The sequence below is a fragment of the Lissotriton helveticus genome, chromosome 11 (assembly GCF_964261635.1).
Source record: "Lissotriton helveticus chromosome 11, aLisHel1.1, whole genome shotgun sequence".
In the NCBI taxonomy this organism is placed as follows: Eukaryota; Metazoa; Chordata; class Amphibia; order Caudata; family Salamandridae; genus Lissotriton; species Lissotriton helveticus.
In genome coordinates, this window is record NC_136072.1 from 37,882,060 (window position 1) to 37,904,401 (window position 22,342).

Genomic DNA, 22,342 nt, shown 5'->3' on the forward strand with positions numbered 1-22,342 from the left:
TCGGAAGAAACTCCTTCCGATATCCTAATCAGTCCCAGTATCAGTGTTCAATTTGGGAAACTTTTTCTAGAAACAAAGTTATTAAGTTGCAGTTGCTCACAGTTGGCAGTCGAGAACACGTTTTCATAACTGAAGGGATTTTATTGGAAACTCTTTATTGCTCCATTGGGAAAATATATTTTTAGTCAACATCTCAATTTTGAATTCCAAAATCAAAGAGACAGGGGTTTTAGTAATTATCTCACTCTACTGTGAAATCTCTCATGATGCATATTGTGCAGGTGACAAGAATCTTTTAAAAAAGGGTATGTATTATTATCTGTTATGTAAAATACTTGTGACAATTATGTAACTAATTCTATGAGTGGTACTTCACAATTCATTTTCTCATTTCAGAACCCAATGTAACCAACTATCTAAATGTGGCAGTCGTCACCATTGATTCAATTTCTTTGAGCTGGCTACCACCGACTGGGAACAAAAGCTTCTATTCAGTGCAAGTTTTAGGAAATCCAGCCTCAAATGTCAGAGCGTTGTCTGAAAATGTGTCCATCCCAAATTTAATACCTGGCAACCTGTACACATTCAAAGTCTCTGCTGTGGGTGGAAATGGTGTACTGGGAAAAAGCAGTCAAATTTTGGAATACACAGGTGAGAGTTTACTATATAAAATAGTTATAACTTCCATAGGTATGCTAATATTGCATGTAATAATACTACTCTAATGTTTACAAAATGCAGGTATTAGTTGCCTGCATACCTTTAACTGCTGGGGAAATCTACCTTTAGAAAGAAGGGACAAAGCAATCTCTCCTTATCAACACTTGAGAATAAACATTTGCTATGTGTTAGCTTCTTTGAGGTTTTCAAGACTTGAAGTCGATCCACTGGAACCCTTCCAGTTCAAATTATATATAACAGAGATTTTCAGGTCATGCCAAACTGAAGTTGTTTTAGCAGGATTCTGTTTAGGCTTTAAATTTAAGATATTAGATATAATTTCATAATAAAATACCTTCTGTGTTTTTAGAAAGTTACTCATTTCTCAGGTACTCTTAAATAGCCATTGTAACACACCAGATTAATTTATATTAGCAATAAATTTTCAGGAGTAATCAAAAGAATATAGTTTAAACATGAGCACTGTTTCATTTAGGGAGAGTTTTACATGAAAAATGTGAATAAATGCTAAATTAAAAAACATCTTTTATGGTTTTGAAAATGTATATATCATTCAATTATAAGCAGAGATATGTTATCTATGCCTCTTTCCTGGAAACACACAGGATGCCAATCATTCATGGAGTACATATTCATTACTTTCCCAAACTTAGAATCTAGCTAGTTATGTCAATTACAACAAATGTCTGAGAAGCAGAAATATTTGCTGGATTTCAAACAAACAAATGCATAAACACCTTCCCTGCTTGCATATTTACACACAATCGGATCATCGACATTTGCAATCTTCATTTGCCTAAATGTGCTCCTCGCCAATTTTGAATTGTTTACTTTTAAATACATTTTTTGTCCAAATGCTTTGAGGTTTGAGGGGCTTGTTTTTAGTTAGATAGTTTCTGCAAGAGAACTGTTTGAAGATTAGTTTTTATCATCAACCTCATAAGAATACCCCTTTAGCTTTAAAGTTGCTGAAAACAAAGTCGTGGATGTAATTTGAGTCTCGGTCCATGCAGTTATTTGAATCAAAACATTCATAGTATTAGATTAGTGCCCATTTTAAATTAGATTGTAGAAAACTGCTGATTTGTTTCTTCATTATATGTAATGGTCAACTCAGGATACTGCTGGAAATGAAATTATGTATTCTTGTAATTACACAGTATGACAAAATATTTCTGTGAAACCGTTTTGTAAATGCAGCAATGCAGTTGCAGTATTTATGTTTGCATAGTTGTAGTAGTTTCTTTACTTCTTTTTGAATGAAAATACGTGTTGCAAACTGTCTTGAATGAACAAGAACATTCATATATCACCAACTTAAGAAAGAAAAGAGCAATCACTGATAATCTTCCATAAAATAACACATTTACCATTTCTACCTAAACTACTAAAAGGTGCTTTCACAACAAGTGATCAGAAATATTTAAAATCAAATCAATCCAGTTTGGATGACATAATTAATATACCAGTCAACTAGTGAAAACATATACAAGCTATTAATTCACTATTCTATAGTTTCAGTTAGTTGAATGGAAGGCCACACAAAGGGTTTGACCTGGAACCTATATAGTTATTTAGTAGTATACAAATTAAGAAAATTATGAGAGCAGTTCTAGGACTCTGCATGCCCTCCATTTTTAACTTCCAGCTTATCAGAATATTACATCATACATGAAAGTAAAATATATGTGTACTAACAGTTCAATAAAAAATGCTAATATCTGATATTCTACATATTTTGCAATAAAGAATAATTGTCTGTCAATTGAACATTTCAACTGTACTTAAACATTATGGCTCTCATTAGAATGTCGGTAGGATAGCCCCCAAACTTAGGTCGGAGGCTTTCTGACCGACAATCTTGATTTGAATTTGGACTGCCATATTATGATTATGGAGTTCAGAATTCAAACCAGCAGGCCTCTGCGTCTGTCTTCCGATGGGCTTCTGGACCCTGTCAGCCAGTTGAAACTGCCACAATAACCCCATGCGGACAATTTGTCCGCTGACGGGATTATGCAATTTTCCGGCAGGTTTCCATGGCAATATTTCTGACATGAAAGCCTGTCCGAAAGAGACTCTAGCAATCCAGAGTAGGGCCTCCCTTCTTCAGGGGCCTCTGGTTGGGAGCCGTGGAAGGACTATACTGCCCCCCTCTAAATGCCCCCACCTTCTGGCAGGCACTATGAGGTGCCTGCCACAATGTGCAGCGATTTACAGTGACTTCCATTTCTCTTTGAGGGCTTGTGCTGCGGCCGGTTTCCGACCGCCTCACAATACCCCCTAGGGAATACTGAGCCTGTGACTACACCATGTGCTGCCGCATTGTAATTGTAGTTTCGGACCGCCGACTCAAGAGAGGTAAGTCTCGAAACCGCAGGGATGTTTGTCGGAAGAAACTCCTTCGGACATCCTAATCAGTCCCAGTATCAGTGTTCAATTTGGGAAACTCTTTCTAAAAACAATGTTATTAAGTTACAGTCGCTCACAGTTGGCAGTCGAGAACACGTTTTCATAACTGAAGGGATTTTATTGTAAACTTTTAATTGCTCCATTGGGAAATTACAATTTTTAGTCAAAATCTCAATTTTGAATTCCAAAATCAAAGAGACAGGGGTGTTAGGAAGTATCTCACTCTACTGTGAAATCTGTCATGATGCATATTGTGCAGGTGACAATTATCTTTTTAAAAAGAGTATGTATTATTATCTGGTATGTAAAATACTTGTTACAATTATGTAACTAATTCTATAAGTGGTACTTCACAATTCATTTTCTCATTTCAGAACCCAATGTAATCAACTATCTAAATGTGGCAGTCATCACCATTGATTCAATTTCTTTGAGCTGGCTACCACCGACTGGCAACAAAAGCTTCTATTCAGTGCAAGTTTTAGGAAATCCAGCCTCAAATGTCACAGCGTTGTATGAAAATGTGTCCATCCCAAATTTAATACCTGGCAACCTGTACACATTCAAAGTCTCTGCTGTGGGTGGAAATGGTGTACTGGGAAAAAGCAGTCTAATTTTGGAATACACAGGTGAGAGTGTACTATACAAAATAGGTATACCTTTGATAGATATGCTATTATTGCATTTAATAATACTATTCTAATGTTTACAAAATGCAGGTTTTAGTTGCCTGCATACCTGTACCTCCTGGGGAAATCTACCTTTAGCAAGAAGGGACAAGGCCATCTGTATTGTGGGTATTCTTCATGGTCCTGGCGGTATCTCCGGTGGTAGGCGGTTTCCAGGTGGTGATGGTGGGCTGGTTGTTGATGGCAGAGAGGAGGGTGGTGTTGGAAGTCTGTATACTGAAGTTGTCATAGAGGGCCTTGATTTTCAGGTGGAAAAAGGAGCTGAGCTTGTTGCAGAGGTTCTGGGATGTTGTGACGTCCGTGGCTGCGCTGGGGGGTTTGATGAAATGCTGTATAACATTGAAGAGTTCCTTTGCGTTACTGGTATTGGTGTGGATTTTGTTCCGGATAAAGGTCCTCTTGGTGTCTCTTATGCACTGGTGGTATTCAATCATGGCATTCCTGTAGGTGTTCTGGTCTTCAGTGGTTTTCCTGTTTCTCTGGAGTTTCTTGAGGCGTCTGCAGGAGCTTCTTGGAGGTCGGTGGTCAACCAGGCGGCCTTCAGGGGTTGTTGTCTGACGGGGTGGCGGAGGGCTGCGAGCTTGTCTGCGCAGCTGGTGATCCATCGGTGTAGTTAATTGGCAGCAGAGTTGGCATCGGTCGTGGTGGGGAGGTTCATGGTAGAGGGCAGTGTTGATGTGTTCCTCTGTGACCTGGCTCCAGTTCCTTAGTGGCGGGCGTGGGGCAGGCTTGGGTACAGTGGTAGTGTTGAAGGTGAAGTGTAAACAGTGGTGGTCTGTCCGAAGGGGCTGTGAGGTGTGGCTGAAGTAGATGTTTGTACCTTCTGTGAAATGGATTTGCAATGTTTGTGTGTACATAGTTGTAGTATTTTTTTTACTACTTGTTGAACATGAACATTAATATAAGTCCACTTTATGAAAGAATATCAGTCTCTGTTAATCTACTATAAAGTAGTTGCCGTGGCTAGGCAAGATGGCTGCCTAGACATGTTCCCCTGGTGCTACCACCAATCAGTAAATTAATCCTGCATAATCCTTTGGCGTCAACAACAAAATAGAGCTGTTTGGACATAATCAAACATTACCTGCACAATACGCTGAAGACCCAAGTGATATGCGGGCAGCGTGTTCCTTAATGGGAGCCACTGGCCTCCTTGCAAGGTGACGGCAGAGCTTGGACTGCTGTGACCTATGAGACCAGTGCGGCAGATAATGGGAACTGCTCACCGGAGCTGCAGGCGTGTCACCTAGGGTGAATGAAGGGAGCAAGGAACACCCAAGTGAATATCGAGAGGAGGCGGCCCCTGCTGAATTCTGGAACATGCTTAACCTTTTATTGATGGGTAAGATCGCATCAACCAAAGTGGTCATACGTCCTAGATGTCTCTATATCTTCCAAGGGACAGTATTTGATATACCAAGGAGGGTCTTCAAGGTCCTGTACAAATTGTTAATTGAATTGCTATGGGCACCGGGAGATGAAGAGTTAGCTTGGCAACAGTAAAATGTACATGGCGCAGTGGCGGCTTGGTGGGTTCCGTGCCAGGAATATTATTTCCTGGCCTTGCCATACATTGGCTGGATGGGAATGATAACTCAGAGCTTAGGCTGCTGGAGGGTCTGTGCTGAGAATATTTCCTGCCAGCTGGGACAGGGGCGGTATTTATAATACTCCAAGGTGGCTGCAACAGGAAGAGAGATCTGGCCATCATTTCCAGAGGCACCTGTGGCCTTGTGAATGCTGGAAACAATGCTATCAATGGCTGGAAGAGGGAGGCTGTTCTTGCACCTGTATAGAGCTTTGCAGGAGGGTGCTCCGTTGACTGTGCTGACTAATGGTAGTCACACCTAACAGAGCCCCTAGATACATGAGCCTGAGAACTTATTCATGAAGGGGTTAAATCCAAATCTACAAATGCGCGATTTGTTAGTACAACATTATATAGCTCAACAGGCCTATTTAACACAGGTTAAAGAAACATATACCCTGAGATGTCGGCAAATTGCCCCGGGTGCAGAGACCAGGAGGCGGATTTTCTGCACTTGATATGGAACTGCTCGAGGCTTGAGGGTTTCTGGTGGGCCATTATTTGAAGTCTGCAGCTGGCTACAGGCTGGCAGGTACCCAAGAGATTGCACAAGGCCTCTTGGGACCCATCCCATTCACAAAAAAGAAAAAGCTGGCCAGGAAGTTTCTTATGCTTGGACTAATACTAGCTAAGCGTAGGATTACGATGGGATGGCTGTCCCCAAGGTGCCCGAAGGTGAGGAATTGGTTAAAGTACATGGCGGAATCGGTTATTACGAAGGGATGCCATATGAGACTGATGCGAAGAGATGTTAAATTGAAAGATGAAATGAGAGCATGGATGCCGATGCTCACAGAATTGTTGACACCCCCGGATGCAGTGCCACCATAGCTCATACTACCATGAATAGTGAGAATGTTGGTGAATGAGCCAAAATGATTGGTCAGTTTTGTGGGGACTACAAATCATGTCAAAATTAATATACCAGTGTGGGCTTTTGGGTAGGGCGGACCGGAATAACAGGCGTGGAGGACGAATATAGTGAGCTATGTTCGTGAAGTTTATTGATAGGTACAGTACAAGGTCCGTATCAACAGCGGGGAAGGAGAGAGTCCAAGAGGGATGTGCAGGGTTGAAGGGTTGCGTAGGTAGGGAAGGCTCCGGGGTTGTAGTCCTCTGCTGGGCTGAGGTCGTCACGGTGAGAGCCGGACACTGGTGCTCCTCGAAGGTATACAAGGGAGAGAGAAGACAGGGGTTAGTCCAGTTCAGCTCCGGACTGTTGAGTGCTTCCACCAGCACCAGGGAGTGAGGGAGTCGGAAAACGAGCGTGGGGAAGGCGGTAGGGGTAAGAGGGGAAAGGATTTAGCAGGATCAGGGAAGGGAAGAGAGTGTTGGTTGTGGCAGGGTCTGTGCTCGGGTGTAGATACAGTGCCAGTGACTTCTATACTCTATTACTAGTGAGGGGGTGGTCGTGGTCTTTACACGCTATATACAAATATCTACAAAGGTACACAGAGAAAAAGGATAGTGGTCACTCACGTGCCCCGCCGTAACTCTCATCCGAGTTACGGCCGCTCTCCAGCCACCTCCAGAGGTCGCCACCAGTCCTCCGACCATACGTCGTCGTCCTCTTCCTCCTCTCCTCGCTCCGTCTCCGCTCCGCTCTCCGTCAGGGGTTCCACGCCTACCGCTGTCTCCTGCCACGAGTCCGCCGGTGGGAACTGCTCTTCTCTCTTCCAGTCGGCTTTTCTCTGTTCCGGTCTGTTGTCGCAGGCAGTGCTTCCGGGGCCAGTATGGGCGGTTTCCGGGTCATCAAACGATGCCTGACTTCCGGTTGCGGGCACTTCCGGTCCGATGGTCGGGGCGAGGGTTGCCGAGTCCTGGGGGCAGAGAGAAACAGAGGAAGTCCGAGGGGTAAGTGAGGCAGCGTACCGGGCTGTGGGGAGGGACCCTTGTCGTGAACGCCGCCCCGACGGGGTAGGGACGATGGCGTCTCCACAACCAGTCAACTCGTGAAAAAAATATACAAGCTAACAATTCACTATTCTGTGATTTCAGTTGATCGAATCGAAGGCCATACAAAGGGTTTGACCTGGAACCTATATCGTTATTTGGTAGTATACAAATTAAGAAAATAATAAGAGCAGTTGGAGGAATCTGCATGCCCTCAATTTTTAAATTCCAGCATATCAGAACATTACATCATACATGAAAGCTAGATATATGTGTACTAACAGTTCAATAAAAAACAAGTTAATCTCTGATTTTCCACATATTTTTCAAGAAAGACTAATTGTCTGTTAATTGAACAGTTCAACTGTACTTAAAGACTAATGCTCTCTTGAGGATGTCGATAAGATAGCCTCCGACCTCAGATTGGAATCTTTCCGTCTGATATCCTGAGTCTGAATTTCGACCGGAGTAATGTGATTACAGCGGTTGGTATTCCAAAAAGCAGGTCTTTGTGGCTGGCTTCGGACGGGCTCAAGGACCCCATCAGCCAGTCGGGTTGGGGGCTAAGGGGGCACCTTGGGTGTTCCCCCTGTAAATCCTTGCACCCTGTGGCAGGCACCACGAGGTGCATGCCACACAGTGCAGGGATTTACAGCAATGTACATTTCACTTTGGGAGCTTGTGCTGCGGCTGGTTTCCGTCCGCCTCACAAGCTCCCATAGGGAAATGGGAGCCTTCGACCGAACCATGTGTGGTAGCATTATACGTGCAGTTTCCGACCGCCGATCTGAGAGTTAACTTACCGGTCTCAAAACCTTAGGGATGTTGGTCGGAAGAAACACCGTCCGACATACATAGGCCGTGTATCAGTATTCAATTTGGGAATCTTTTTCTAAAAACAATGTGATAAGTTACAGTTGCTCACAGTTGCTCACAGTTGCTCTATTGGATTAAATACTATGAGCTTATTATTGCAAGCTCCAAAAATGATGAAATGATCAATGTTTCATCAAAATATTTTCTCCGAATAACAGGTCCAGGACTACTGTTTTTTGTATCAATCGACACCCAGGTCCTATGACTTCTTTGGGTTACCCCAAACTTTACAATGGCTACCACCGACTGGCAGAAAAAGCTCCTATTTAGTGCAAGTTTTAGGAAATTCAGCCTCAAATGGGACAACATTGTATGAAAAGGTGTCCATCACAAATGTAATACCTGGCAATCAGTACAAATTCAAACTTTGGTTCAAGCCTTGAATCTTTCTCGGCTTGATTATGCCAATGTGCTCATCTAGGCTCTCCATGTTCTACCATCAAAAAACTACAAACTGTACAAAACTGTGGAGCACGACTTCTCATGCAGGCCCATAGTTGGGAAACTGCAAAACCGCACATGATCTCTCTGCATTGGCTTCCGGTTGCCTAAAGAATTCAGTTTAAGGCACTGTACATTGTCCATAAGACTCTTTCGGCTAAGGCTCCACCGATCCTTCGATCTATCATCTCTACATACCACCCCAAAAGATCCCTGCGCTCGGGAAGAAACATCTTGCAGTTGTTCCCAGGATTAATAGATCTCGAAGTGAGGGACGCCTGTTCTCAGTTACTGTGGCAAAATGCTGGAACCAGCTACCAGATTATATACGGCTTGAGAGCGACTATCTCTCCTTTCGCAAACCGCTGAAAACTTTTCTGTTTTCCTAATGCCCCGCTGTAGCTTGGTGATGACTCTGCTTCTAGCGCTGGGAGGCCCTCTGGTAGCCATGCGCTCTATAACTGTAAATTCATTCATTCATTCATGAACATTCATATAATTCCTTTTTCAGAAAGAACATCAGGAATATCTAAAACCAAATCAATTCAGTTTGTATGACAAAATGAATATAACAGTCAACTAGTGAAAACAAATACCAGCTATTAACTCACTATTCTGAGATTTCGGTTGATCAATTAGAAGGCCATACAAAGGGTTTGACCTGGAACCCATATAGTTCTTTAGTAGTATACAAATTAAGTAAATATTAGGAGCAGTTGGAGGAATCTGCATACCCTAATTCTTTAAAATTCCAGTGTATCACAATATTACTTCATACATGAAAGCTAAATAAATGTGTACTTACAGTTCAATAAAAAATAAGTTAATCTCTGATTTTCCATATATTTTGCAAGTAAGACTAGTTGTTTGTTAATTGAATATTTAATAGTACTCACAGAGTATGGCCCTCATTGGGATGTCGGTCGGTAAGCCTCCAACAACAGATAGAAGGCTTTCCGACCGACATCCTTGGTTGAATTTCGACCATCATATTGCGATTGAGGTGTTCTGAAATTCAAACCACCCGGTCACTGCGGTTGGCTTTCTATGGCCTCAATGACCCCATAAGTCAATCGGAATCACCACCATAATCTCATGCGGACAGTGTTTCCGCTTTCAATGTTATGTCTGTTCCAACAGGCTTTCCATGTCGGGCTATCCGACATAGAAAGCCTGTCGGAAAGAGATTCTGGGGGCCACTAGCAGGGCTCCCCTTCTTCAACATCCTTTGATTGGCAGCCAAGGGAGCACCTATGGTGCCCCCTGTAAATCCCTTGACCATGTGGCAGGTACCATGAGGTACAGTGATTTACAGTGACTCCCATTTCCTTATGGGAGTTTGTGCTTCGGCTGGTTTTGACCGCCTCACAAGCTCCCATCGGGAAATGGGAGCCTGAGACCGCACTAGGGCCCTCATTAGGATAGCGTTTTTTCTGCATCCTCCGGGCCGGCGGAAGAGTCCGCCGGCCCGGAGGATGCGGAAAAACCGCTGCGGAGCCTTCACAGACCCCCCGCCAGATTAGGATGGCTGGGGGGTCAGGAAGACCGTCCGCAGCTTTTCCGCCGCAGTCGCTTTCCGACCGCGGCGGAAAAGCTCTAACATGTCTGGCGGTGTCTATCAGACACCGCCAGGCATATTAGGATGTCAGCATTTCTATGCCTTTCCACGGTGGCATTTCCGCCGTGAAGAGGCATACGGACTTTTGTTTGGGGGCCCGTTGCGGGCCCCCAGGGGTGAAGGGGGGGTGGGGGGTGCACATGGGGGGTACCTATGGTACTCCCCTGCATGCAAATGCCCTGCTTTCATTTTTAACCTTGCGGCGGGTGCTGCTTGAAGCAGCACCCGCCGCAATGTTAAAAACTACAGGATGTGACCGCCAGGGTGGCGGTTGCATCCTAATTGCACAGGAGGGACCGCCTCTGCCCCTGCGGACGGTCCCTCCTACTCTGGGGTGGCGGACGGACGCAGGTCCGTCCGCCATCCTAATCGACCCCTTTGTGTGGTTTCATTGTAATTGTAGTTTCCGGTCACCGACCCGAGAGCCGTCGGTCTCGAATCCACACAGATGTCAGTCGGTGGAAACAATGTGATTAAGTACAGTTACTCACAGTTGGGGACGAGAATACATTTTCATAACGGATTTTATTGGAAACCTTTTTTTTGATCTTTTGGGAATTTATAATTTTAGGAAAAGTCTCAATTTTGAATTCCAAAATCAAAGAGACAGTGGTGTTAGTAAGTATCTCCCTCTACTGTGAGATCTCTCATCCTGCATATTGTTGCAGATGATAGGTAACTTCTTACAAAAGTATGTAGTGTATCTGTTATGTAAAATACTTGTGACAATTATGTATCTAATTCTATGAGTGATACTTCACTTTCCATTTTCTCATTTCAGCACCCAATATTACCAACAATCTAAAGGTGACAGAAATCACCATGTATTCAATTTCTATTAGCTGGCTACCACCGACTGGCAACAAAAGCTCATATTTAGTGCAAGTTTTAGGAAATCCAGCCTCAAATGTGACAACGTTGTATGAAAATGTGTCCATCACAAATTTAATACCTGGAAACAAGTACACCTTCAAAGTCTCTGCTGTGGGTGGAAATGGTGTATTGGGAGAAAGCAGCCTATTATCGGAATACACAGGTGAGCGCTTACTATATAAAATAGGTATATTTTGAAAGATGTGCTATTATTGCATGTAATAATAATTTTTTACAGTTATCAAAATGCAGGTGTTAGCTAGTGTAATCCACCTTCAGCAAGCAGAGACAATGCCATCTCTCCTTATCAAAACTGGAGAATCAAAATTTGCTATTTGTCTGCTTGTTTGAGGTTTTCAAGACTTGAAGTTGAGCCACTGGAACCCTTGCAGTTCACATTTTATGTAACAGAGGTTTCCAGGTCACACCAAACTGGATTATGTTTAGGAAGGTTCTGTTTAGCTTTGAATTTAAAATATTAGATAGAATTTCATAAGAAAATATCTTCTGTGTTTTTAGAAAGTTACTAATTTCTCAGGTGCCCTTAAATAGTCATTGTAGTGCACCCAATTAATTTATATTAGCAATATATTTTGAGGAGTAATTAAAAGAATAATGTTTAAACTTGAGCAATATATCATATATGGTGAGTTTTACAAGATAAATGTGAATAACTGCTAAATTAAAAAGTATCATTTATTTTTTATTGTATGTGTATCATTCAATTATCTTCAGAGATATGTTATCTTTGCTTCTTTCCTGGAAACAAAATTGATCCCAATCATACAGGGAGTGCATATTCATTATTTTCCCAAGCTTTGAATCTGTCAAGCTAGTTAAGTGAATTACATCAAATGGCTGAGAAGTAGGAATATTTTGATGGATTTCAAACACATCAATGCATACACACCTTCCGTGCTAGCATATTTACACACAGTCAAATGATCCACATTTGCAAGCCCAATTTACCTAAATGGGCTTCTCACCAAATGTTGAGTTTTTACTTTAAATTAATGTTCGTCCAACTGTGTTTAGCTGTGAGAGGCTTATTTTTAATAAGCTGGTTTCCACACCAGAACTGTTCTAAGAAGTACACCCTTTTAGCTATACATTTGGCAAACACAAAGTCATGTATGCAATTTAAGTTTTTATAGATGCAGTTATTTTCAAAGAAATGGAAAAAACTGCTTATTGGTTTCATCATTATATGTAAAGATCAAACCAGGATACCTCTGAAAATGTAAGCATGTATTCTTGTAATTACAATGTATGACAAGTAAAAGGTGTACAGATGACAGGTATAAAGTTTATAGATGTGCCATTGTTGCAGGTAATCGCACTTTTTTCAAGTTTACAAACTTCATGTGTTAGATGCATGCATTCCAGCAACTGCTGGGAATAATCCAACTTCAACAAACAGAGGCCATGCCATCTCTCCTTACCAAAACTGGAGAATACAAATTTGCTATTTGTCTGATCATAGTCGATCCATTTCAAATTCTATACAACAGAGATTTCCAGGCCACACCAAAGTTGATATTTTAGCAAGGTTCCATTTAGGCTTTAAATTGAAGCTATTAGAAATCAACTCACAAGAAAATATCTTGTGTGTTTGAGAAAGTGACAGATTTCTCAGGTATTCTTAAATAGTCTTTGTAGTGCACCTGATTAATCTATCTCAGCAGTAGGTTTTCCGGAGTAATCAAAAGAATAATGTGTAAGCATGAGCAATAATTAATATTAGCCCTGGGTGGAGTTTGTAGAGTTTCACTCTGAGGAATTCTGCAGAATTACCATCAAAACTCTGCCAAAATCCACAGAGTAGACAACATGATACTAACTCTCCCTTTCCCTTCATTGTGTTGAATGAACAATCAAAGTGCTGCTCTACTAATGTGCTTTAATTCATGATTCTGTTAAATCATGTACTCTGAAAGAAAAAGTGTGATGGATTGAACTGCTTGGAAATTTGCAAGTTCATTTAGTTCACTTTGTGTGGCTCCATTTGCAGCTGCTTCACCTCCACAGTTGCAGCCTGTAATCTTTCTGCCATTTGATCTCAATGGCTTTTCACTGCCAGGAAGATCACTTGCCCCCCCACAGCTGGCATGGCACAGTGGAGCTGGTGCAATACTGGCAGACTGCAATGGGCTGTGCCACCCCCAACCCCCAACATGGAAAGTTTTATTATGACTGGGATTCAGAGTGAGGTGTCAATCAGCAAAGTCAAGATTGTGGGGAGGGGAGCTGGAACCAAGCCATCTGCACAGTAGCCCAAGCAATGTCTGCCAGATGCTGCCTTATGGTGTATGTTTAAGGTGCTGCTGCAATTGACGTCAAGTCTGGGGCTCCCGCCAGGCCACTTTTATTTTCATCATTAGTTTTCCACTGACTGTACAAGAGTGAAAGCGGACTGGCAGAACTGTATCACCATAACTACTGTAATTAGTGAGAGCATTTGCTTTATAAGCAGTGTGTTCCAATGGGGAGAAATGGGAAACATCCTTTTCGATGCGGATTTTACTCCGCAAGGCTTTTAGAACGCGTCCCTTACAACACAAGTCGTAACCACGACTTGCGCTGGAGGGCGCTAGAGGATTAAGAATAGTATATTCACTATTCCAACACCTTCCCTAGTGTCCACGGGGACTGGTGTTAGAATAGTAAATTATACTATTCTCAATCCGCGCCCCCAACGCAAGTCTTGCGTTGTAAGGGACGCATTGTAAAAACACGCGTTTTGACGGTACGCGTCGTACCGTCATTCATCTGGGAGAAACATATGAGAGTGATCTTTAACTGAAATGGATGTTTTCAAAGATGCGTGGCCTCAAACGTGAGCCTTGGGTTTAGAAGAAAGCAAATGCATCAAATCTTGTGTAGGCTACCAGCTGTCACGTGCCATGGGAAATATTTTATTTCTGTTGCCTTCCAATGGAGAAGGTCTCTCAGCATTGAGTATGCACCGAGAAAATTCATGATGAGCTGCAGTCTTCTTTTAAAGGAAAGTGTGTCTGAAAAGATCATTAAGACTTGAAGACTTGCATCTTGCTGCTCTGGCAATATGAAATACTGAACGTCCAGCAAATAATGGAGTCCACTCCACACATGAGCCACTTCAAGCTCAGAACATTCAAGGCAACACATACATTTGGATCATTTCAACAAAAACTGCATCATTCTGTGCCCTGCAGGGATTTGTGCTTATGTAAACAGTCTGGTGCACAAATGCACATGCCATATGCACAGTCCTTGTTCCCCCCTGGACTCACCTTCAGTGTCGGAACATGCCACCCATATCCAGCAGATCAGGAACCGGTATCTGCTCACAGCAAAGGCTAAGGGATCCCTTCAACATTGCCATACCATGCTGCCTATGTGTGTGCAGGTCTCTATTCACCATCCAGGCTGCTCTTGCATGCCTTATGCTTCGTCTGCACTGTCCAGCCTCCGGTACTACTGCTGCCACTCTGTGGAACCAGTGAGAGCTCGTGCGGCCAGAGCATCCCCACCAAATCAAATACAGGTTGTAAGTTCACAGCAACATCTTTTGCCCTCCAGACACAATGCAGGCCATGCTTTAATGCAGCATCCTGCCCAGCCGAGCAGGGGCGCAACAAACGCCCCCGCAGCACCCGCGGTGTGGGGGGCCCCACTCTCTTCTGTAAATTAAGGGGGCCCAGGGCCCCCTCAGCACTTCTGAGAGCTGTGAGAGAGGCTTGCACTAAAGCAAGCCGCTCTCCCTCTAAAGCAGGTGCAGGCTGCAGCCTGCTCTGAGCCCCTCCCGCTGACTGAAGAGAAACAATGTAACAAGTTGCAATGTTTCTCTTCAGTCAGAGCCAGCAAGGCCGGAAAGAGGATGGGGTGGGGGCCCTAGAGAACAGGAGGCAGCACAGAGCACTGCTAGGGGCCCTGACAAGGGTGGGAGTGGGGGCCCCCAGGGGGGCCCCCAGAGAGAGCATTCTCCAGGGCAAAGCTCATATATGAGAAGGGATGAGGCAGCAAAATGGTGCCCTCAGGTAAGCACTCTTGTTAGAATGCACCATGCCCCCCATCCCCAGGTGGATGGGGGGGCAAGAGGGGACGAGAAGGGTGAAAGGCAGAGGGGAGAAGGGTGCAAGGTAGAGAGGTGAAGGGTGCAAGGTAGAGAGGAGAAGGGTGCAAGGTGGAGGGGAGAAGGGTGCAAGGCGGAGGGGAGAAGGGTGCAAGGTAGAGAGGAGAAGGGTGCAAGGCAGAGGGGAGAAGGGTGCAAGGCAGAGAGGAGATGGGTGCAAGGTAGAGAGGAGAAGGGTGCAAGGCGGAGGAGAGAAGGGTACAAGTTAGAGAGGAGAAGGGTGCAAGGCAGAGGGGAGAAGGGTGCAAGGCAGAGAGGAGAAGGGTGCAAGGCAGAGGGGAGAAGGGTGCAAGGCAGAGGGGAGAAGGGTGCAAGTCGGAGGGGAGAAGAGTGCAAGGGTGAGGGGAGAAGGGTGCAATGCAGAGGGGAGAAGGGTGCAAGGTAGAGAGGAGAAGGGTGCAAGGCAGAGGGGAGACGAGTGCAAGGGGGAGGGGAGAAGGGTGCAAGGCAGAGGGGAGAAGGGTTCAAGGTAGAAAGGAGAAAGGTGCAAGGTAGAGAGGAGAAGGGTGCAAGGTGGAGGGGAGAAGGGTGCAAGGCAGAGGGGAGAAGGGTGCAAGGTAGAAAAGGTTGCAAGGCAGAGGCGGAGAAGGGTGCAAGGCAGAGGGGAGAAGGGTGCAAGGTGGAGGGGGAGAAGGGTGCAAGGTAGAGGAGAGAAGGGTGCAAGGCAGAGAGGAGAACGGTGCAAGACAGAGGGGAGATGGGTGCAAGGCAGAGGGGAGAAGGGTGCAAGGCAGAGAGGAGAAGGGTGCAAAGCAGAGGGGAGAAGGGTGCAAGGCAGAGGGGAGAAGGGTGCAAGGCAGAGGGGAGAATGGTGCAAGGCAGAGGGGAGAATGGTGCAAGGCAGAGGGGAGAATGGTGCAAGGTAGAAAAGGGTGCAAGGCGGAGGGGGAGAAGGGTACAAGGGGGAGGGGGAGAAGGGTGCAAGGGGGAGGGCGAGAAGGGTGCAAGGCAGAGCGGAGAAGGGTGCACGGGGGATGGTGATGAAGTTAAAAATGTGCCCCCCCCCCCCGGAAACATTTCTGCGGATGCCCCATGGCAACGCACACTACTTTGTGAGAGAGAGTGGAAGAGAGTGGAGAGAGAGTGGAGTGAGAGAGAGTGGAGTGAGAGAGAGAGTGGAGTGAGAGAGAGAGTGGAGTGAGAGAGAGAGTGGAGAGAGAGTGGAGAGAGAGTGGAGAGAGAGTGGAGAGAGAGTGGAGAGAGAGAGAGAGAGTAGAGAGAGAGGGTGGAGAGAGAGGCAGTGGAGAGAGAGACAGTGGAGGGAGAGTGGAGAGAGAGAGTGGGAGAAGACAGTTAAGAGAGAGTGGAGAGAGTGGAGAGAGAGAGAGTGGAGAAAGAGAGAGTAAAGAGAGAGTGGAGAGAGAGTGGAGAGAGAGTGGAGAGAGAGTGGAGAGAGAGAGTGGGGAGAGAGTGGAGAGAGTGGAGAGAGAGTAAAGACAGTGGAGAGAGACAGTGGAGAGAGACAGTGGAGAGAGACAGTGGAGGGAGAGACAGTGGAGCGAGAGTAGAGAGTGAGAGAGTGGAGATAGACAGTGGAGAGATAGAGAGTGGAGAGAGCATGGAGAGACAGTGGAGTTAGTGAACGAGAGAGAGTGGAGAGAGACAGTGGAGAGACAGTGGAGAGACAGTGGGGAGACAGTGGAGAGAGAGTGGAGAGAGAGAGTGAAGAGAGAGAGTGGCGAGAGTGGCGAGAGTGGAGAGAATGGAGAGAATGGAGAGAGTGGAGAGATTGGTGTGAGAGAGAGTAGAGAGAGAGAGAAGAGAGAGAGAGTGGAGTGAGAGAGAGTGGAGAGAGAGTGGAGAGAGAGTGGAGAGAGAGTGGAGAGAGAGGGGAGAGAGAGAGAGGAGAGAGAGAGGAGAGAGAGTAGAGAGAGAGTGGAGAGAGAGATGAGAGAGAGACGAGAGAGAGAGGAGAGAGAATGGAGAGAGAGAGTGTGGAGAGAGAGAGTGGGAGTGGAGAGAGAGTGTGGAGAGAGTGGGGAGAGAGTGGAGAGAGAGAGAGTGGAGAGAGAGTGGAGAGAGAGTGGAGAGAGAGTGGGAGTGGAGAGAGAGAGAGAGTGGAGAGAGAGAGAGTGGAGAGAGAGAAGGGAGCTAGGGAGTGGAGAGAGAGTGGAGGGAGACAGTGGAGGTAGACAATGGAGAGAGAGTGGAGAGAGAGAGCAAGAGAGAGAGTGGAGAGAGAGTAAATAGAGAGATATTGGTGAGAGAGACAGTAGAGAGAGAGACAGTGGAGAGACAGTGGAGAGAGAGACAGTGGAGATAGAGTGGACAGAGTTGTTGAGAGAGAGAATGGAGAGAGAGAGATAGAGTGGAGATAGAGTAGAGACTGACTGACTCAGAGACTGAATACTGACTGACCGAGAGACTGACTGGCTGAGAAACTGACAGAGAGAGAGACTGACTGACTGAGAGAGGGAGACTGACAGACTGGCAGAAAGAGAGAGAGAGACTGACAGACTGACTGACTGACAGACTGACTGAGAGAGACTGACTGACTGAGAGAGACTGAATGACAGAGAGAGAGAGACTGACTGACTGAGAAAGAGAGACTGACTGACTGAGAGAGAGAGAGAGACTGTGATGGAATTGGGGCCAAAGTGTGTATGAAGCTATGCAATGACTCTTAAGATTGCTATTGTCAACTAATAAAAATGTATTATCAAAATGTGCTCTTTGTAGTTACATCTGCTTTTGAAATGCTGCATTGTCGCATTGTCTAATGTTTTAAAACGGAAACGAGAAGGAGCAGTGGATGCACTTTTGTCAAAACTGAAAGATGAGTGGGCCCGATGTTGAATATCATGACAGGAGTCTGCATCAGGAAACCCATTTAAACTTGGGCAAACTTCCCCGGTCTACTGATGGCAGGGACCCTGTAATGAATAAACCACCACGTATGATAGCCTGCGGGCAGACTAAGCCCAACCTTTACCTCCACCATCCAGTGTTACTTACAACGGCTGGATTGGTGACAGTGGCGTAACAATAGCCCGCATCCCCTGCAGTATGACGGGTCGCTGGCCTGAGAGCTCTAGACTGGCACGGAGGATGGGAGGGGGGCCCCCTCTATGTAGTTTGCAATCACAAAACTCCACAAACTCCAATGGCAAAGGGTAGTTTGCCAGCCGTCCCGTACATAAATAAATGAATTTTATATATATATATATATATATATATATATATATATATATATATATATATATATATTCACTGAAAAAACCATAGGTTATAGACCATATATAGTTAGGAATTAGCATTTAAAAAACCTTATTTTACTCACACAAAACCATTGAAATTCCATATATAGTTAGTTGCACTAACTATATATCGCGCACCCGCAATCCACTGCTGATCATGTCACATATTACATCATTCATGACATGGTCAGTGACATCACTGATGACATCACTGATGACATCTCAAATGACATCACTGATGACATCACTGATGACAACATCCAGTGACTGTATGTTTCTGTAAAGTTAAAATATGTCTTACAAATTGAAGAATGAGTGGATGTATAAGTGTCTGGATGAAGGATTTAGTAGGTGCGTGACTGACTGTATGAGTGAGTGATTAAATGTGTCTCACTGAATGCATGGGTTAGTGACTAAACTGTCTTAATTTGTGCATCATTATGTCTGTTGTTCTGTAAACTGCTGCATGTGTTGATCATTAGCTATACGAGAGGCTATATGTGTTATTAATTGGTTGCCCAAGTATTTCTATGGGAGATTGAGTTTGTGTGGGGGTGGCTGGAAGGTGTGTGACTCTATGCATAGATGTGTGAGCAGTTTATTCACTAGGTGTATGAGTTCAAGAGTGCATGTGGAAACAGCTACATGGGCAGTTGACTGTGTGCATGAGTGTATTGATGAGTGAATGGATATCTCAATGCTACATGTCATAGTAAGTACATGTGTAAAACACAGTACATGTGAGAGTTGGCATATATAAATAACTGTGCATGAGAGCCACTGAATGAGTGAGTGGTTGTATCGATCATTGTGAACTTGTATCAGGGATTGTATAAGAGAGTAAATATGTGTTAGTATATGTTTCAATAAGTAAGGTGTGTTTAACTGTATAGTTGAAGAAATGGAGGTGAGATTGTTTCTTTGCATGACTGACTGGGTGTGTGAGTAACTCCATGGATGAGTGGCAGTGTGTGAGTGTCTGTATACACTGAGTGTATCTAAGGTTATATTAGAGTCTGAAGAGGTTTATCGTATTAGCACAAGAATGATGTCAAATGAGATGTCATCAGTGATGTCATCAGTGATGTCATTTGAGATGTCATCAGTGATGTCATCAGTGATGTCACTGACCATGTCATGAATGATGTAATATGTGACATGATCAGCAGTGGATTGCGGGTGCGCGATATATAGTTAGTGCAACTAACTATATATGGAATTTCAATGGTTTTGTGTGAGTAAAATAAGGTTTTTTAAATGCTAATTCCTAACTATATATGGTCTATAACCTATGGTTTTTTCAGTGAATTTTCAAGGTTTTGTAAATGCTAATTCCTAACTATATATGGTCTATAACCTATGGTTTTTTCAGTGAATTTCAATGGTTTTTTAATAGCAAATATCATAAGCTGTCGAATGTCAAGTACGTGGTAAGTGAAAACATTTTCGTGTTTATGCACACTGATCTGCTTTGAATGGTGCCCCCCCCCCCTCATTTCTATTAGGAGTACTCTCTCTTTGCAGATAGTGAAAGGTAGTTAACGCAGGCCTTTGCCCCCGTTGTAATCCGTCGTGCCTGCTTCTCTCTCCATTTGATTGATTGTTATCCAAGTATTTACTGTTTTAGAATTAGTTCTCTTTGGTTCATTCTCTATTTACAAACAAACACAGAGTCGCAATACTCTGTTTAGTCTTTGCAGATAACGAAAAATCGTGTAAAAAAAAAGAAAAGGAATCGAGCAAAATCAGTAGGCCACTAATGGGATCTCTTTTTGACCTCGCTAAAATAGAAACATTAGGAACAACCCCTCATGACAAATACAAAACTAGTGAGATGAACTGAACTCCACACAATGATGGCTGCAAAACAGCTCGGCTCCGCCACCCACCCCGCCCAAAATAACGATAAAGAGCGGCTGCCATGATTGGTTGCGGAATGGCCACAACGGAGCTACGAAATGGTGGTGCTCTCATGCTAACCCCAGCTTCAGTCTGAAACATCCAGAAACACTGTAGACTACCAATTCGATCAGTTCCGGTAGCGCCCCAATGTAACCCGGTAGAGAAGAACTAGCCCTCCCCTCTTTGACTGATGGTTCTTGTTGCCTGTCCCTTCTGTTGTCATTTAACAGAACTATTTAGCCTGCTGAAAGGGGTTGTGTTTCGACCGCTGGTTGGTGGAGACATTTTGACTATATTCTGTACCTGCGTTGTCGCGTAATGCGTCATATGACGCGCCGCGTTAGCGCATCCGGAAGTCATCCGGGGCGCGCAGCGCGTAATGTAAGCATAACAAGTCATGTGACTTGTTAATAAAACTTTTCATTGGTTCATTTTACTTTTCTTATTCTAATGATGAAAGCCTTGGTCATATCACCTAAAAATTACGCTTTTAATTACTTCCGAACATTATTTTTTCTTAAATATATGTTATAATGTTCCAGGCTAATGTACTTTCCCGGAAATTTTACAACTGTCCTGCAAGTAAAATATATTCTTTTTTCGAGATAAGAGCGTTTCTTCGTCCCATGACGGAGCCGTTGAGCAAAAGAGGGTCGACCTGCTGTCTTAGTCGCCGATACGCCTGAATATGAGATTCTTATCGATCACTTTATGTTGCAGGAATAGAAAACACAACAGCCCTTGACCATTTATCTTTACTGCGTTCCTTCGTATTATACCTTTTACCCTTCATGTAATTGGTCTGCTTTATTTCACTTGCCTTTTAATGATTCTAAAACAGTGACTATTATTAAAAACTTTACCAATGTATATACTACTACCATGTTTTCTTTTAAAAACCTTTATTGTGAAAATTTAATTATACAAATATGAGCCTATAACCACGTGGGCCTGCCACGGAGCAAACTGTAATCGTATATGATAAATAGACATTTACACTGTAGAGGAACGTAACGGGCGGGCCATTAGGTTGCAAGAACTAAGGTGTCTAACAGTTACGGAATCGGTGGACGTACATTTTATAATTAAAATACAACAGGGCCAGTTACAATAAAATTATCTAGATATACATTTGCGGGCAAGTACCATGGGTGACGTTAATTCGAATTTTCAACAGTACAGTAATCAATAACACATCAGAACTTAATATCAATAGGGATGTCGAAATATTCAATCAATTCTCGTCCCCGCCCGCCATGTGCTTCAAAACTGCATACGTATCTCGTGATTTCAAGGTTCTGCAACCAGTACACAACAAGGAGTTACGAGTCCCATTTATTCCGGCGCCATTTTGGGCGAGGACGGGCAGGTCCAGGATATAGTCAAAATGTCTCTACCAACCATCGACTATGATGATGTTCATATGCTGTATTTATTAGAGTAACACTCATCTGTCCACATGAAATTAATTTACCACAATCTAAACATTTCATTTTAATCTTTCCAAAGTTCTTCTAAATATTTGGGACCGTTTCCCTTGCCTCTGAAGCTCTCAGTGCCACTTCTTTGATGAATGTACTAGCAGGTCAGGGGTTCTCCTCCAAATCTCTCTTTTATGCAGCACTATAATTAATTGGTGCCACCTCTCCATATGACGATGCATGGTATAGTTACCACAACTATATTTTTTTTCGGTTCCTCTGGAGAGTTCATCGTGGCAGATGAAGCGTGTAACGTACCGGGCATTTACCTTTTTTTGCATGTACAGGAAAGGAAAAAAAAATCGAGCGTCCGAGTTCTAAGGTGTCCCAGGGCCATTTTAGTGGACCAGGCCCAAATCCAAAGAACAGGCCGCCATTTTGAGAGTCCTCTTGCAGCCGCCTGTCGCTGTAGCATCAAGAGCAGCCGAAACTCAGCTGAATGGCAACTGAAACGGTAAATGGGCGCCCCACTACATTTCAGCATTGTAGGATGACCACACCAGTACAGCAACTTGCTAGACATCACCTCGGTGCCATCCGGATCTCGGCGCCCCACTGCAGATGAAGTGCCTCTCAA

General features: G+C 44.1%; 1 protein-coding gene across 1 annotated transcript in view; it reads left to right on the forward strand.

Moving 5' to 3' along the window:
* LOC144792180 (receptor-type tyrosine-protein phosphatase beta-like) overlaps positions 1-22,342 on the forward strand; it is a 113,974-nt gene that overhangs the window by 58,589 nt on the left and 33,043 nt on the right. The window contains exons 16-18 of the mRNA XM_078667080.1: positions 397-651; positions 3,468-3,722; positions 10,980-11,234. Coding sequence (XP_078523206.1) covers positions 397-651; positions 3,468-3,722; positions 10,980-11,234 — 765 coding nt within the window. The remainder of the gene's footprint in view (positions 1-396; positions 652-3,467; positions 3,723-10,979; positions 11,235-22,342) is intronic.